Here is a 17,371-nt window from a genome sequence, read left to right as displayed (position 1 = left end):
TTGGTGCTAAACACTCCCTGTTTGGCGCAGCTTACTTTGGTTCTGAATGAACATAAGAACATTAACACTGAATGAACATAAGAACACTGTTTCCAACAGTGGCCAATCCAGGCCATAAGAACCTGGCAAGTACCCAAAAACTAAGTCTATTCCATGTTACCGTTGCTAGTAATAGCAGTGGTTATTATCTAAGTCAACTTAATAGCAGGTAATGGACTTCTCCAAGAACTTATCCAATCCTTTTTTAAACCCAGCTATACTAACAGCACTAACCACATCTTCTGGCAACAAATTCCAGAGAATTGTGCGTTGAGTGAAAAAGAACTTTCTCCGATTAGTTTTAAATGTGCCACATGCTAACTTCATGGAGTGCCCCCTAGTCTTTCTATTATCCGAAAGAGTAAAAAAACGATTCACATCCACCCGTTCTAGACCTCTCATGATTTTAAACACCTCTATCATATCCCCCCTCAGCTGTCTCTTCTTCAAGCTGAAAAGTCCTAACCTCTTTAGTCTTTCATCATAGGGGAGCTGTTCCATTCCCTTTATCATTTTGGTAGCCCTTCTCTGTACCTTCTCTATCACAATTATATCTTTTTTGAGATGCGGCGACCAGAATTGTACACAGTATTCAAGGTGCGGTCTCACCATGGAGCGATACAGAGGCATTATGACATTTTCCGTTTTATTCACCATTCCCTTTCTAATAATTCCCAAAATTCTGTTTGCTTTTTTGACTGCTGCAGCACACTGAACCAACGATTTCAATGTGTTGTCCACTATGACGCCTAGATCTCTTTCTTGGGTAGTAGCACCTAATATGGAACCTAACATTGTGGAACTATAGCATGGGTTATTTTTCCCTATATGCATAACCTTGCACTTGTCCACATTAAATTTCGTCTGCCGTTTTGATGCCCAATTTTCCAACCTCAAGGTCTTCCTGCAATTTATCACAATCTGCTTGTGATTTAAGTACTTTGAACAATTTTGTATCATCTGCAAATTTGATTACCTCACTCGTCGTATTTCTTTCCAGATCATTTATAAATATATTGAGAAATAAGGGTCCCAATACAGATCCCTGAGGCACTCCACTGCCCACTCCCTTCCACTGAGAAAATTGTCCATTTAATCTTTGTTTGGCACATACAGCTTCAGCACTGAGCATTTTGAACACATCTTAGGTGATCCTCAACTCTGTGCTGCATCAACTCTGGCTGAAATAGGAAGGGCTGCATCTCTGAAGGCAGATGAAATTTTGGTGGGTGGGGGTATCACCATGCCTGGAGGACTTGCACATTTTCTGGTTAGAGGAACCTCCGCTTGACAAAGATGGGTTTCAATTTTTGCTTCTTGGTATGTTCAAAGTACCTCCTCTTGCAATGAGTCTTCTTTACCACCATTTTGGTTAAGGACTTACTTTTGGAGGTAGAGTGGTTTCTCCTTATTTTGTCTTGAAATCAAGGACTGGCTTCCTTTGAGGCTGCCTCCTTACCTTTCCTTCTCCTTTTTCACTCAGCCAATGGAGTTTTGGAACAGGGGGAGTGTAGAGTTTCCATTTTGAAAAGTCCAAAAACAGATTCTAGGTGACATTCTGTCATAATGTGGGCAGTTGGGGACATAGGGTTCCAAGCCAAAACAGCAACAGCAGATGTCGTGTGTATCTGTGCAAGGCATCTTCCAGTCACACTGACATTTTTTAAAGCCATTAATGGCTTCTACCATCATGAAGCTTTTCCATCAAGTTGAATTCAATTTTGAGGGTGGGGATGGGTAGGGGTTGAAGAACACATCTATTTTAAACAGGAAAGAAATAAAGAACAACCTGGGAAGAACATGGGGTGAAGGGAAATAAAAACTGGAATGAATATCAGAAAATTATATAACACTAGAAAAATCCTGCAAGAGCAGGGGTCCACATCCATGTGCTATCTTGGATGAAAAAGGACTAAAGGCAGTTACCTGAGGCAGTGGCTATGCCAGAATTCCTGTGCATGCTTATAAAAAAGGCTGTATTGACACCATCAGACGATGTCACCCACCAAAGTGGCTGACTCATCCTGCTTTTGCTGGAGAAACACGTAAATCCCCAGGCTGTATAGAAATAATGCAATGACAGCTAGACATTTAGTAAAAACTCAAGGTGCTAATGCTAGGCCAAATGGCAACATACGATACTGAAGATGGTATTGCCCTATGACAAATCTGAGATACTTTCTGTGACTTAAATGTATTTCAATAAGGATAAATGCATCCTTGAAATCCAGAAAGCATAGCCATTCACCTTTTAAACAAAGGGGAATAATGATGCCCAACAAAATTTTGAACTTTTGCTTGAGGAAAAATGTGTTCAAGGCCTTCAGTTCTAGAATGAGACAATATCCTGCAATTTTCTCAGGCATCAGAGGTATTTCAAGTGAAATCCCTACCTTCTTTTTCTGTAATGAACAGGCTTGATTGTTCTGGTTTACAAAGAGAGAAGAGCTCTATTTTTAGCAGTTCCTTATGAAGAGGGGCATGAGAATGCCCTCAGTGGGCAACTTGAAGGGATGACTAATAAATATAATCTATAACCATTCTTTAATATCTGCAGCACCCAGATGTCTGACGTTTAAGGGGCTAACGATTTATGTAAAACCTCATCCTCCCCCTGATAAGTAGATTACTCACCACGAAAACTTGAACATTGACTGTATGTTTTGTACCCAGTCAAAAATACATCCCTAGTTTAGTCTGGGCAACCATGTGGTGTTTATGGCATCTACAATTACATGAGATCTTGATCTCTGTTGCTGATGAGAGCAAGTTGACAGAGCATAACATTTTTTCTGAGTAAAAGACTGTCTCCTCTAAGGTGTACTTTGGAATCTCCTTGAAGAGGAGGATGGTTCAAAGGTAGCACTGAAAGGCATTTGAAGTACTAAACAGGGTCTTTTATGAGATCCACCTCTTTCTTAACTATCTCCACATGCAGGGCACATCCTCCCATAAGCTTTAAGCTCATAGTCATGAGTCTGAGCACGCAAATGGCCATGGAAGAGGTTCTCCATACTGTTTTGAAAACATTGTAGGTCAACCTGACCCATCGTAGATTTAGATTTTTTTTTTTTATATTCCGCTTTTCGGAATTTCAAAGCAGATTACGTTCAGGTACTGTAGGTATTTCCCTATCCCCAGAGGGCTTACAATGTAACTTTGTACCTGAGGCACCGTAGGGTAAAGTGACTTGCCCAAGTTCACAAGGAGTGACAGTGGGATTTGTACCTTGTTCCATAGCCCACTTTGCCCTTATCAAGTATATGAACAAAATTATTTTTGTTCTTCTGGAGGGAGAAACTCTAGGAATTTCTTCATTCCTTCCAGGATGGAGTATAGGTATGTAATCATAAAGATTTGGTAAGATGCTATGAAGGAGTCAAGCATAGGGACAAGATCTTGCCTCACGCTCTGGTTGCATTGAGGAACGTGCCTAGTCCTTCTTGGCCCTTTTTCAGGGTGAATTCAAAATCCATTGATCAGTTAAATCCTGGAGCTGACTGGGCACAGTATTTAGGGTCAACAGGAAGCATAATAAGTGGGATTTCCCACATTATCTGATGTATATAGGAAAATTAGTTTCTTACCTGATAATTTTCGTTCCTGTAGTACCAAGGATCAGTCCAGGACACCTGGGTTGTGACTCCGCACCAGTAGATGGAGACAGACTAAAACTTGTGGGCGGAGCATATATGCCCCTGTGCCAGTCACAGCCCCTCAGTCATACGTAATGTCAAAGTAGAACACAACCAGAGAACTAAACTAGCTAGAAACCGCTAAGAGAACGGGGAAACACCCCTCCTGGAAACAGACTCTCCAACCGAGAGAGTTAAACAAGCGGAACAAAATAATTCAGAACAAAGAGCGGACTCTCCATTACTTCAGCGCAGCACTGCGGGCGGGATCCTGGACTGATCCTTGGTACTACAGGAACGAAAATTATCAGGTAAGAAACTAATTTTCCTTTCCCTGTACGTACCAGGATCAGTCCAGGACACCTGGGATGTACCAGAGCTAAATTACCGAGGGTGGGAAGCAGAGAGTCCCGCTCGGAGTACCCTCTCTCCAAATCCCCCGGGATCGGTAGCCCAGACATCCAACCGGTAATGCCTGATAAAGGTATGTAACGACTTCCAGGTAGCCGCCCCGCAAATCTCTTGAGGCGATACCAGAGAAGCCTCCGCTCAAGATGCCGCCTGCGCACGAGTCGAGCGAGCCCTCAGGCCCACGGGAAGCGGTTTTCCCCGCACCACTTTCTTAGGACCAGAGAACAGGACAAACAGATGATCCGTGACCCGAAAAGGATTACTGACCTCCAGATATCGGAGGAGGGACCTCCGCACGTCAAGCTTCCGCAATTCTCTCGCTTCCGGAACAGAGAACTCCCCGCCCGCCAAAGCGGGCAGTTCCACCGATTGATTCATATGAAAAGACGACACCACTTTCGGTAGGAAGGAAGGAACTGTGCGCAAAGAAACTCCGGAATCGGAAATACGCAAAAGGGGTTCACTACAGGACCGGGCCTGCAACTCGGAAACACGCCGTGCTGAGGCGATCGCTACCAAGAACGCCGTCTTAAGAGTGAGATCCTTAAGAGTCGCGCGTTTCAAAAGCTCAATAGGCGCCGTGCATAGGGAGGAGAGAACCCAGTTGAGGTTCCAAGCCGGACAAGGAAGACGCAAGGGAGGACGAAGGCGTTTGGCACCCCGGAGGAAGCGAGCACTGTCCGGGTGGAGCGCTAGGGACGTACCACGGACCGTACCCCGCAAACAACCGAGCGCTGCCACTTGAACCCGAAGGGAACTGCACGCCAAGGGAACTGCACGCCAGGCCTATGGCCAGACCAGCCTGGAGGAACGCCAGAATGTCGGAGACGGAAGCCGAAGTGGAGACCACCCCACGCTGCACGCACCAGTCCTCAAAGACCACCCAGACACGGACATATGCCAGACGGGGCCCTGAAGGAGCAGGCCCGCCATTCCGTGAAACCGAAGGGGCGCCATTACCGCCAGCTGGGCGAGGTCTGCGAACCACGGCCGGCGCGGCCACTCCGGTGCCACCAAGACTACCTTGGCCGGGTGCAATTCTATGCGCCGTAGAATCATGCCGATCATCGGCCACGGGGGAAACATGTAGAGCAGCACATCCGTCGGCCAGGGAAGCACCAACGCATCGACGCCTTCTGCCCCCCGTTCTCGACATTGACTGTAAAATCGAGGGGCCTTCGCGTTGTGCCACGTGGCCATCAGATCCATGTGGGGAACCCCCCACGTTTTGCAAATGAGCAGAAAGCTTCGTCCCCCAACTCCCACTCTCCGGGATCCAGACGATGACGGCTGAGAAACTCCGTCTGCACGTTGTCGACTCCCACAATGTGAGACGCTGCTATGTTGCTGAGATGTAGCTCCGACCAGGCCATCAAGCGCTGAGCCTCCTCCGCCACCTGGGGGCTCCTTGTCCCGCCCTGGCGGTTGATGTATGCCCCTGTGGTCGCAACACTCGAACTGCCTTCCCCCGCCGCAACGGCAGGAAGGCTTGCAGGGCCAGACGGACCACTCTGGTCTCTAGGCGATTGATAGACCACTGGGCTTGCGACACGGACCATAGGCCTTGGACCGAGCTCCCCAGGCAGACCGCTCCCCAACCGAAGAGGCTGGCATCTGTGGTCACCACTGTCCAGTTGGGCACCTGAAGAGAGACCCCGGATGACAGATGCTTGGGATCCAGCCACCAGGACACCTGGGATGTACCAGCAGGCTGGACCTCGCGTGTCCCTTGAGTGGAAGCGGTAGATGGACCTCGCGTGTCCCTTGAGTTGAAGCGGTAGATGGAATTCCTCCGAGACCGGCTTCCAGCGGGATAGTAAGGATGACTGTAATGGACGCAGATGAGCGAATGCCCCGGGAACCAGTGCCAGCGTTGAAGCCATAGACCCTAGAACCGTAAGGTAGTCGCAGACCCGCGGTTGGCGGAGAGACAATAAGCGACATACTTGAGCTTGCAGTTTGCACCTCCGTTCGTGTGACAGGAACACCTTGCCCTGCTTCGTGTCGAAAGAGCTCCCAGATATTCCAAGGTCCGCGCGGGTGTCAGATGACTCTTGCTGTAGTTGACCACCCATCCTAGGGACTGCAGAAGGTGGAGGACCCTGGCTACCGCCATCCGACACTGATCCTCGGACTTTGCCCGAATCAACCAATCGTCCGGGTAAGGATGGACCAGGAGACCTTCTCGGCGCAGCTGCGCCGCCACCACGACCATCACCTTCGAGAATGTACGTGGGGCCGTCGCGAGCCCGAACGGGAGCGCTCGGAACTGGTAATGCCGCCCTAGAACGCAGAACCTGAGGAAGCGTTGGAACGATGGAAGAATGCCTATGTGAAGATATGCCTCCGTGAGATCCCGGGAGGCTAGGAACTCGCCGGGCCTTACCGCAGCGATGACTGAACGAATCGCCTCCATTTTGAAGTGAGGAACCCGAAGGCATCGGTTCACCCCTTGAGATCCAGAATGGGTCTGGACGTGCCGTCTTTCCTTGGGACGATGCAGTAGATGGAGCAACGGCCCTTGCCGTGTTGGCTGACCGGGACTGGGGAAATAGCTTCCAAACCTTCTAAGCGTTGGATGGTGTCGAGCACCGCCGCCTTCTTCTCGGGAGCTTTGCAAGGCGAGACAAGGAACTTGGCCGCTGGGGTATGAGCAAAATCTAACGCGTAGCCGAGCCCTATGACCGTGAGGACCCACTGGTCCGACGTTACACCGGCCCATCCCTCGTAATGACATCAACCGTGCCCCGCCGTTGGGAACGGCGTGCCGAGGCTGCGGCGAGAGATGGGCCGACCCCCTTTCATTGCGAAGACTTGGGCGCCGTGATTGCCAGAGCACCTCCTTGTCTACCGAAGCGCCTACCTCGAAGAGACTGTTGCTGCCACTGCGGAGTACGGGAGGAGGAAGACCTATACGAGCGCCCGGACGACCTTTGAGGACGCGACCTCCTGGGACCCCGAAAACGAGATCTGGCCGAAAAACGAGGACCTCGCCCAGGATCTATCCTCGGGAAGCTAGAAGGCCCTGTTTTCCCCCCGGGAAACATTAACTCGTCCAATTCCTTGCCAAACAGCAAATTCCCTTGAATGGTAGTGCCCTGAAATGAGCCTTGGAAGAACCATCCGCCGCCCAGTTGCGCAACCACAAAAAATCGGCGTGCCGAGACAGCCGCTACCATGGACCTAGCCGACGTGAGCAGCAAATCGTGCAGCGCATCCGCGCCATATGCTATTGCAGCTTCCAAACGATCTGCCTGCGCTGCCTCGTCTGCGGATAAATCCGCATTGGCTTGAAGAACCTGGGCCCAGCGCAGACTGGCCCGCATAGCGAAATTCGTGCAGATGGCGGCCTGCACTCCCAGCGCGGAAACCTCGAAATCTTCTTGAGCTGCACTTCCAGCTTCCTGTCCTGAAGGTCCTTGAGAGCTGCCGCGTCCGTGACCGGAATGGTAGATCTCTTTGTTACCGCGGAGACCGCTGAGTCCACCTTGGGGAATATGAGAAGGTCCAGCGCATCCTCCGGAAGCGGGTACAGCTTGTCCATGGCCTTACTGACCTTCAGACCTAACTCCGGGGTGTCCCATTCCCGGGACAGAATATTCGTCGAGGAGAAATGAAACGGGAAAGCCACTGCCGGACCCGAGAGACCTAACAGGACCGGATCCATGTTTGCTTCCTGACGGACTACCACCGGAGGAGCTTCTATTCCCAGCTCCTGGAGAATGGCCGGAATTAAGGGTGGCAGTTCCTCCCTGCAGAAGAGCCGGACCACCTTGGGATCATCACCTTCCACTGCTTGGGATCCCTTTCCGGCGCCTGGCTGAGCGGATTCGTCCGTCCCATCTCCGTCGGCCCCTTTCAGGGGCTTCTCTGGGGAATCAGAGTCCACCCCAGGGGGGGAATCGGCTTCCTGTGGGACGCCACGAGGAAGCCGCGTACTTTGGGAAGGGCCCTGGGACCCCTCCGCAGCGCCCTTAGGATTGCATGACGTCTTCCCTGGGGGGGGCCTTGCGGGGTCCCCCCCGGCCGCGCTTACTGCGCTTACACTTTAGGACTTTGCGCAACAACAGCGCCAAATCCTCCGAACAGGACCCCGAGGCTGAAGAATCATTCTCTGAAACCCCCGGGGACCAAGGGTCCCCCGAGGGGACCCCCCCTGTATCAATCCGCTGAGGAGAAAGCGCGGGAGGCAGGCCCGAGGCTCCTGTCGTTTCCCGCGCCATTTCACGGTCCGAGGCCAAAATGGCCGCCACTCCCGCGCTCAGCGGGAAAAAGTCTTGGGGCCGCTCTGCCGAGCCCCCCCCCTGCGCGGCGGCGATCGTGCACTGCGGGATCGAGCCCCCCGAGGTGCCTCGGATGACCCCTCTCTGCCCGGGAAGCAGGCCGCACACAGAGCACCGCGCTAAAGCCGCGCGCGCGCCGAGCCGCAGGCCCTACAGGCCGAGCCACGAGGCATGCCGACGAGCCGCGGCGAAGAGCGCAACGGGAGAAAAATTAAATTTAGCGAAACCGGCCCCCCCCGGCCTCCCCCCTGCCAGCGGTGCCCCCCCCCCGGAGACCCCACGGAGCGGCGACGCAAAGCAGCAGAGAGCTGAAGCCAGAGAGAACCGAAAAACAAAAGTAAAACTTTTTTTTTTTTTTTTTTTTTTTTTTTACAAACAACGCTTGTCACTGTCCACGGTCCTGGAGCCCTAGTCCAGCAGGGGTGAGTGAACCGGGCTCCCCGGTGTCACCCCTGACGCTGCTACTGGGAAAGCCGGGTCCTCGACCCTAGCAGCGGCCTCAACCAGGGGGGGGTAGTCCCCTCAGGACCTCACAACCCCCCTGGGAGACAGGGCGGACGGGACCTCAGGGACAATTTAACAAAAATCAAAATCCCAATTAAAAACACTAAAACTGGCCTAAAACCAAGAAAAGAAAGAACCGACCCTGACGGAGTACCAGAACCAGGGCAGGAAGGAGCTGTGACCTGACCTGCACCACCTATTTAGTCTGTCTCCATCTACTGGTGCGGAGTCACAACCCAGGTGTCCTGGACTGATCCTGGTACGTACAGGGAAATATATCTTGAGTTTCAGGATGGACAGAGATTGCTACCAGCTACTTAGGGATTGAAGGTACTTAAGGAAGCCAAGTAAAGGATGCCCTGAGCTTGCCTTCTAACTCCAAATTCAATAGAATGGCCTCAGTCATCCTATGCACAAAAATAGGAAAAAAAATCCCCAAGAGAGGACTTGTTCCTTGCTTGCAGAGGAGAGGGTTTCAAGTAGAAGGCTGGTCTTTGTAAAAGACTTCTGTACCTCTAGTCAGAAACCCAGAACTCCTCAGACTCATATTACAAAACCTGAGATTACACTACCTCCTAAAACACTGCCTCACTAAGAAAACAAGTTGGTCCCTTGCTGCATGACTCCAACTCAGTGCTGATGGTCTTGATGCTGAGACATCAACCTCAATGCATGGCACTTGATCCAGAGGAAAAGGTCTCACCGAATGGTTCCACTGGAGTTGAGGTGCTTGGTGCCTCTATTCTCAAACTGTCGAAAAAGTGCCTCAGGGATCATTTTATCCAATTCCTCCTTTAAGACTTCTGAGGCCAAAACAGGAGGATTCTCAATAAGAGAGGTGCAATCTTTCTGGGTAACCAGAGAGGTGTACTAATGACAAATATGGACACTTGAAGATTTCTGCAGCTGAATTGCAGCATAAGAGGCTAAACGCAACTACTCACACAGTTGCTTGGGAGAGCAGTCAGCAGCAGTTGCGATTTCCCTATTGTTGCATCCAGGCACTGAAGGGATTTGATGGAGGGATGTCCATGTCTTCACTTGATGCTCATTGTTGACTCTGCTTGGATCTGTGTCTGACTCAAAGAACCAATCTCAAACCAAGTGGGAAAAGTGGTAAGGTTTCCTAATTTCAGGCCTCTTCTTGGATCCTGACTCCAAGGAAGACAATCATTCCATCACTGTTGAAGAACTATCAACTCTTGCTGCAGTTCCTGGGTCTGTCAATGCCAAAGCCTTCAGTGCTGACAAGAGTTCATCAGACTTAGATATCTTACTGAAGATGGCCCTATGCAACATCCTTGAGCAGATGCCAGCCAGACATCATGCTTTCAGCTCAAACAGAACATGCAAAGCGATTACCGTCATGGTTAAAAGGTGAGGTGAAAGAGACTATTTTAGCCAAAAAAAATCCTTCAAAAATTGGAAGAAGGATCCATCTGAAGAAAATAGGATAAAACATAAGCATTGTCAAGTTAAGTGTAAAACATTGATAAGACAGGCGAAGAGAGAATTTGAAATGAAGTTGGCCATAGAGGGAAAAACTCATAATAAAAAAACAAAACAAGAAACCTGTGAGGGAGTCTGTTGGAACATTAGATGACCGAGGGGTTAAAGGGGCTCTTAGGAAAGATAAGGCCATTGCAGAAAGACTAAATGAATTCTTTGCTTCAGTGTTTACTAATGAGGATGTTGGGGAGATACCAGTTCCAGAGATAGTTTTCAGGGGTTATGAGTCAGACGAACTAAATGAAATCACTGTGAACCTGGAAGATGTAGTAGGCCAGATTGATAAACTAAAGAGTAGCAAATCACCTGGACCAGATGGTATGCATCCTAGGGTACTGAAGGAACTCAAAAATGAAATTTCTGATCCATTAGTTAAAATTTGTAACCTATCATTAAAATCATCCATTGTACCTGAAGACTGGAGGGTGGCCAATGTAACCCCAGGGGCGATCTGGGTAACTATAGACCAGTGAGCCTGACTTCAGTGCCGGGAAAAATAGTGGAAACTATTCTCAAGATCAAAATCGTAGAGCATATAGAAAGACATGGTTTAATGGAACATGGATTTACCCAAGGGAAGTCTTGCCTAACAAATCTGCTTCATTTTTTTGAAGGGGTTAATAAACATGTGGATAAAGGTGAACCGGTAGATGTAGTGTATTTGGATTTTCAGAAGGCGTTTGACAAAGTCCTCATGAGAGACTTCTATGAAATCTAAAATGTCACGGGATAGGAGGCGATGTCCTTTCGTGGATTACAAACTGGTTTAGTGACAGGAAACAGAGAGTAGGATTAAATGGTCAATCTTCTCAGTGGAAAAGGGTAAACAGTGGAGTGCCTCAGGGATCTGTACTTGGACAAGTGCTGGAAAGGAATAAGACGAGTGAGGTTATCAAATTTGCGGATGATACAAAATTATTCAGAGTAGTTAAATCACAAGCGGACTGTGATACATTCCAGGAGAACCTTGCAAGACTGGAAGTTTGGGCATCCAAATGACAGATGAAATTTAATGTGGACAAGTGCAAGATGTTCCATATAGGGAAAAATAACCCTTGCTGTAGTTACATGATGTTAAGTTCCATATTAGGAGCTACCACCCAGGAAAAAGATCTAGGCATCATATTGGATAATACTTTAAAATCGTTGGCTCAGTGTGCTGCAGCAGTCAAAAAAGCAAACAGAATGTTAGAAATTATTAGGAAGGGAATGGTTAATAAAACAGAAAATGTCATAATGCCTCTATATCGCTCCATGGTGAGACCGCACCTTGAATACTGTGTACAATTCTGGTCGCCGCATTTCAAAAAAGATATAGTTGCGATGGAGAAGGTACAGAGAAGGGCAACCAAAATGATAAAGGGGATGGAACAGCTCCCCTATGAAGAAAGGCTGAAGAGGTTAGGGCTGTTCAGCTTGCAGAAGAGACGGCTGAGGGGGGGAATATGATAGAGGTCTTTAAGATCATGAGAGGTCTTGAACGAGTAGATGTGACTCGGTTATTTACACTTTTGAACAATAGAAAGATTAGGGGGCATTCCATGAAGTTAGCAAGTAGCACATTTAAGACTAATCGGAGAAAATTATTTTTCACTCAACGCACAATTAAGTTCTGGAATTTGTTGCCAGAGGTGGTGGTTAGTGCATTTAGTGTAGCTGGGTTCAAAAAAGGTTTGGATAAGTTCTTAGAGGAGAAGTCCATTAACTGCTATTAATCAAGTTGACTTGTGGAATAGCCACTGCTATTAATTGCATCAGTAGCATGGGATCTTCTTAGTGTTTGGATACTTGTCAGGTTCTTGTGGACTGGTTTGGCCTCTGTTGGAAACAGGATGATGGGCTTGATGGACCCTTGGTCTGACCCAGCATGGCAATTTCTTATGTTCTTATGATGATGTATGATAGATACGTTTTGATTGAAGCATGGTCATCTCTTTAAGCCACTGGCTGTCTTCTCAATTATGGAGAGAAAAACCAGATGCATCGTAATCAAATCCCAAAATTAAGACTAAAAAGGGGGGAGGGGGGGAACAGACTGAAGCTGCTATAGAGGTAGCTAACAGAGTAAGAAAATATAATTTTGGATTGAGCAAACCATGTTGAAAAAGAAAAAAAAAACAACTTAGGAAATGCTGAAAAGGACTAACTAAAAGTACTGGGGTGGAGAGAGAGAAGATGATTTGAGGAGAACTAATTGCAGTAAATCTGCAAACAAAAAAAGACCGACAGAGCAGCAGCCAAGCAGGATACCCCATGCAAGCCCTGAAAGGACTTCCAGCCTTTTCTAAATTTTGCAGGCATGCTGTCCAAGTCGGCACAAGATGACATCACCTCTCGTGTATGGCTACATTATCCTGCTTATTCTTGGATAAAAACTGCTATATTTGGGCAACAACGGAAATATATTTCTATATAGGAAGGAAGTATGATATTTAAAGATACTATTTTGTCACTACTCTCTTCCTCAGGGGCAATATTTTGACTTTCTTGGCACCTCGTCCTCCAAGATCTCCAATGACGCACAGGCACCCCCCGCCCTCTTCCTACCCAAGGAACAAGGACACTTCTAAGATAAGCACATTCATTTCCCCAAGGAATGAAGGCAGGTGCCTCCAAGGCACATCAACTGCTAAAGTCCTCCACAACTTCTATGGTCCCCTCTGAATGACAGGCACCATAGCCTTTCAAGGGGGGGGGGGGGTTAATCTAGTTTCATATTACCTCACAGTGTTGGCGTGCAGCTTGAATTTCACATTCATATTTGTTCTTCACAGACTCTAAACACAGCTCTCTATAGATTCCTGCCATCAAACAAAAAGGCAGAATTGTTAAATCAGCACAATCATTAAGAGCCATTTCATTTTAAAACATTTTTCATGCAAGAGCATGAAGCACAAAAATCAAAGTTCAGTGTGGAGTCTTGCATACATACAATGCCAGATGCTAACTACTTAAATATATTACATGGACTCTTAGTAGACTGCGATACCTTTCAAGGCCACACAGACATCTTCCTCAGCCATGACTATGCAGCTACCAAGAAGGAAGCTTTTCGGAATTTCCACCATATCAGGAGGTATCCAGTAATGATTGGCTTAGCACCAATGGGAGACAATTAAGAAATAGCTTAGTCCCTTGAGGTGTTAAAATTGTTGTGAGTGTGATGTCAAGGTAACACCTCACCAGGACTGAGAACATAAGATGTTAGACACTCCCATAATGCATCATAAATCCAATTTCTCATGTCAGCCAATTAATTTTTTAATCTACAAAGATGAACATATTTCAGTTCCCATATCCTCTTTCCCTGCATGTTTCTAAAGTTACCTTTAAATAACACAGAAAGCCCTTCCAGTTAGGAAAAGTGCTGCCCTATGGGAATGTTGGTGTTGGAGTCAATTGTGGTTCATTCTGTTTTAGAGGTCTTCTTTGGTCTCTTCCACTTATTGTCTGCAGAGACCTTTCTTGCACTGGATGAGATATATGGATTTGCAGGTGAAAGATTCATGTTCTTCTACAGGTTATGAAATGAAGTAAGGATGATTGTTTCTCTACATACAGGTTTGATAGAGATTATCTTGGTCATGTTGCTTAGAGGATAGTATGTTCCTGATATGTAGGCTGTGCAGGTTGCTGATAGGTGGTTCAGTTAAAATATTTATCTGCAGTGAGGACAGGTTGAAGTTCCTTGATGATATATTAGAGTGGCAATATTATGGAGTTGTAGGAAAAAAAAATCATTCCCAAACCTACAATGAAACAGATAACACTCTGGGTATTTGTATGGCATGTCCCATTTCTCTATTATTCTGGCAAAGTGGCAGTCCTGGATGAAGGCACCGCAGAAAGAGGGTAGTGTCTACCTCTGGTGTTTGCAAAACCACAAGAATTAGGAAAGCAATTTTCAAACTATGTTACCCAGGTAAATAGATAGTTATCCAGGTAAAATGGGGTGTCCGAAAACTGTACTCCCCCTGTCGGGTAAAAGTACCCACACTGAAAAGGGCAGGGCCAGTTGACAACACAGGGATTGCATTTTGAAATCTCCATGGAATGGCTTAAACCACAGATTCTGTCACTGCTGAAAAGCAGGGGCATAGCCCGCAGATACTGACATGCCCGCAGCACAGCCAGACCCTACATCTTCACAGGGAACTTTCCTTTGAAAATATGCTTACAGGAGCAAGGGAAAGAAGGGTTTCAAAAAAATGTCCCTGAAACAAGATATTTGTATGGTTCCTTCTGACCAAAGACCATCCCAGTACATATTACAATTGTAGCTCATCTACATTCATATGTAGTTATCTCCTGGAGAGGAAAAGAACCTCATCGATTTAAATACTTTCACACTGCTCAAGAACTTTTGGAAGAAAGAGGATTATTATTGACTTTGCATACATTAAAGTGTTTCTATTGTTCCATAGTTTAAAATTACCTCATCACACAATAAACACCAGCAACACCGTATTCTCAATATGTAACAACTTGACAGCTCTGTGACATTAGACCAGCGATTCCCAGGGATCGGCGAGACTTGTTATGGGGAGTCTACTAGAAGGGCAGCTGCCCAGAAAAATGAAAGAGCGGGCTCTACACCAAGGCTGCCTCTTGTGCCTGACTACAGAACTGAGCACTGTGCAGTGCAGGCAAGCCTAGTCCCACGCTGCTGAAGAGGAGAGGAGCAGGGCCAGCTGCTGGCAAAAGCCAGGTTGGTGTGGCGAGAAGAGGTGGAGAACCACCGTGGGCCCACGGTGAGAAAAGCGAGGATCAGGGCTCCAGCCATAAAGAGGGGCCTTTAAAAGAGCATGCCACCACTGGAAGCCTGGTCAGGCGCTAGGAAGAATGAGGAGCAGGGCACCAAAGAGAGAAGGAGGGCTGCCACCAAGGGCTGGCTCCTACCACCAGGAGAGGCCTGGAAGTGTGCAAAGTCACCGAAAGTCTGATCCCGCACTAAGAAGAACAAGGGGCAGGACGCTGAGGAGAGAGGAGGAGGAGGGCAGCTGCTGCTGCCAGTGCTGTCCTGCGTGGAGTAAAAACTGAAGGCGCTGAGGGCCTGACTGACCAAGGAAGAAAGTGAGTACCAGAACTTTCTGGGGATTACAGCACTGGAAGGAGACAGAGGGGGAAGGCAGGAGGGTCAGGATAGGGAGGGGAGAGCCACATGGAAGAGAGGAGGAGAGAGAAGACAAATGGGGGGGAAGGGGGGCCATGGGGGAAGGACAGGGAAGAGGACACAGAGGGCAGAAGGGAAGGCACTCAGCAAGGAGCTAATGGGAGGGAGCTGCATTCAGAAAAGGGACCATGGGTGAAGGGAAGCAGGAGAGAAGATTCTAAATGATTCTGGTGTACATATTTTTTGTTATTACATTAATAACTTTTCCATACATTGCATTTAACTGCATGTAAAAATTAAAGCATGCCAATTTCGAAAAGGGTCCACACTCCCAAAAAGATTGGGAACCCCTGGTCTAGACTGTTAAATTGTAGAGTATGCAGATCCCAGTGCTGCAAGATGCATTCCTAGTTACATCGGCTAATTACAAAATTACAAGTCTTGGTCACCAGCAAGGGCCTTAGCAGGCTGCTGGGTATCATATGTTGTGGATAGAGACATTAACAGAATGCTGACAGCAAATTGTACCTTCTGACTGGCCACTGTCGCAGTTACAGTATCCTTTAAATTCCACCTCCTACTGGTCTAAAGCCACAGAACTGTGGCTCTCATACAGGAAGCGAGGTGTCGTGTCTCCAAAAAAGATTATCCAATCTCTTCTTTTTAAAGTAAATATAAAACAAAAAGATAAAAGCTATAAAGGACAAGAAATGAGAAGGCCCTGTGCAGGAAGAACCAGGAGGAATATTTTCAATATTAACTTGCATTGTGCAGATTTTGGGAAAAAGAGATGCATGTGATCCTTCTAGCTGACTGAGGTCTTTGGCCAGTTAAGAGACATGGTTGGTCCAGGGAGGTTAAAGTAGGTAAACTCCCATATAGAGAAATGAAGTGAAATGACTGACTCAAAATCAGGGGGTCAACTAAGACAAAAAATCCCACAATCTCAGTTTTCCTGACTCTCCTAGGCTTTATGTCCACCATCAGATTATGCTTCAACCTAAATCAGACTTGTGCAAGAGTAAAAAGATTTTGGTTTTGTTATCTTTTTTGGTTTTCAGTATCAGGCCTTAAGGTGGAAATTTGCAAAGGAATTTACCTGGGTAAATGGCAAATGACTTTGAACTGACCAGTCTGAAGATTGCCCTCCCCAGAGCAGCTAAAAAGCAAGCACAGGGTTCCCATAGCATGCATACTTTTAGCTGGGCTAGAAAGAATCGTTTCTAGGGGGTATGTTTAGGTCAGGGGAATACAACAGCACGTGAACCTGAAATTTTCAAAGCATGCATGCTATTTTGTCCCCTTACTCTCCCAGTCAGGAACAAAGCATGCGGACGTTCTGCTAGCTAATTTTCAAACCAAACTTCCCAGGTAATATTGCTTTTTTGGAAAATGTAACTTATAAAATGTGTGGTAAAAGTACCAAAGTTCATTGTGACATGTGGCCTATTTGAAAATTGATCCCATGTGTCTTCCTTTCCCCCAAATATCTGTGATCTAGTTCTTCACAGGAATCATTCCCCTCAGGTCTATGCTGTAAGCCCTTCTGGGATGGCTTTGTTTCTAAGCAATACAGAGAGGACTGCGGTGGCACGTAACTGAAACAGTTACTTATCTTTCCCTAAAGCCATGCTATTAAATAAGACTGCTTTCCTCTTCCTACCTGCCACTTTTGTTCGGATTTGCATGTTTTCTTGTAACGTTGCCAGTGGTTCCAGGTATTCTGGTGCCTTTCCTGCTATGACCTCCTGCAGCTTGGCATCTACTTGGCTTAATCGTTCCTTGTAGAGTCTTTAAACATGGGCAGAAACAGAAAGAGTGATACTTAAACTCCCTGTAAACATCAGGAAAAGCACACTACAGCAGTGTTTCCCATC

The 17,371-nt window shown here is 47.3% G+C and overlaps 1 protein-coding gene across 1 annotated transcript in view; it reads right to left on the bottom strand.

Annotated features, from left to right (window-relative positions):
- BRMS1L (BRMS1 like transcriptional repressor) overlaps nt 1-17,371 on the bottom strand; it is a 70,133-nt gene that overhangs the window by 21,759 nt on the left and 31,003 nt on the right. The window contains exons 3-4 of the mRNA XM_029598970.1: nt 17,158-17,285; nt 13,103-13,182 (exon numbers count right to left, since the gene is read on the bottom strand). Coding sequence (XP_029454830.1) covers nt 13,103-13,182; nt 17,158-17,285 — 208 coding nt within the window. The remainder of the gene's footprint in view (nt 1-13,102; nt 13,183-17,157; nt 17,286-17,371) is intronic.

The sequence above is a fragment of the Rhinatrema bivittatum genome, chromosome 4 (genome assembly GCF_901001135.1).
Source record: "Rhinatrema bivittatum chromosome 4, aRhiBiv1.1, whole genome shotgun sequence".
Taxonomy (NCBI): domain Eukaryota; kingdom Metazoa; phylum Chordata; class Amphibia; order Gymnophiona; family Rhinatrematidae; genus Rhinatrema; species Rhinatrema bivittatum.
This window is presented reverse-complemented; position numbering and strand designations above follow the sequence as displayed.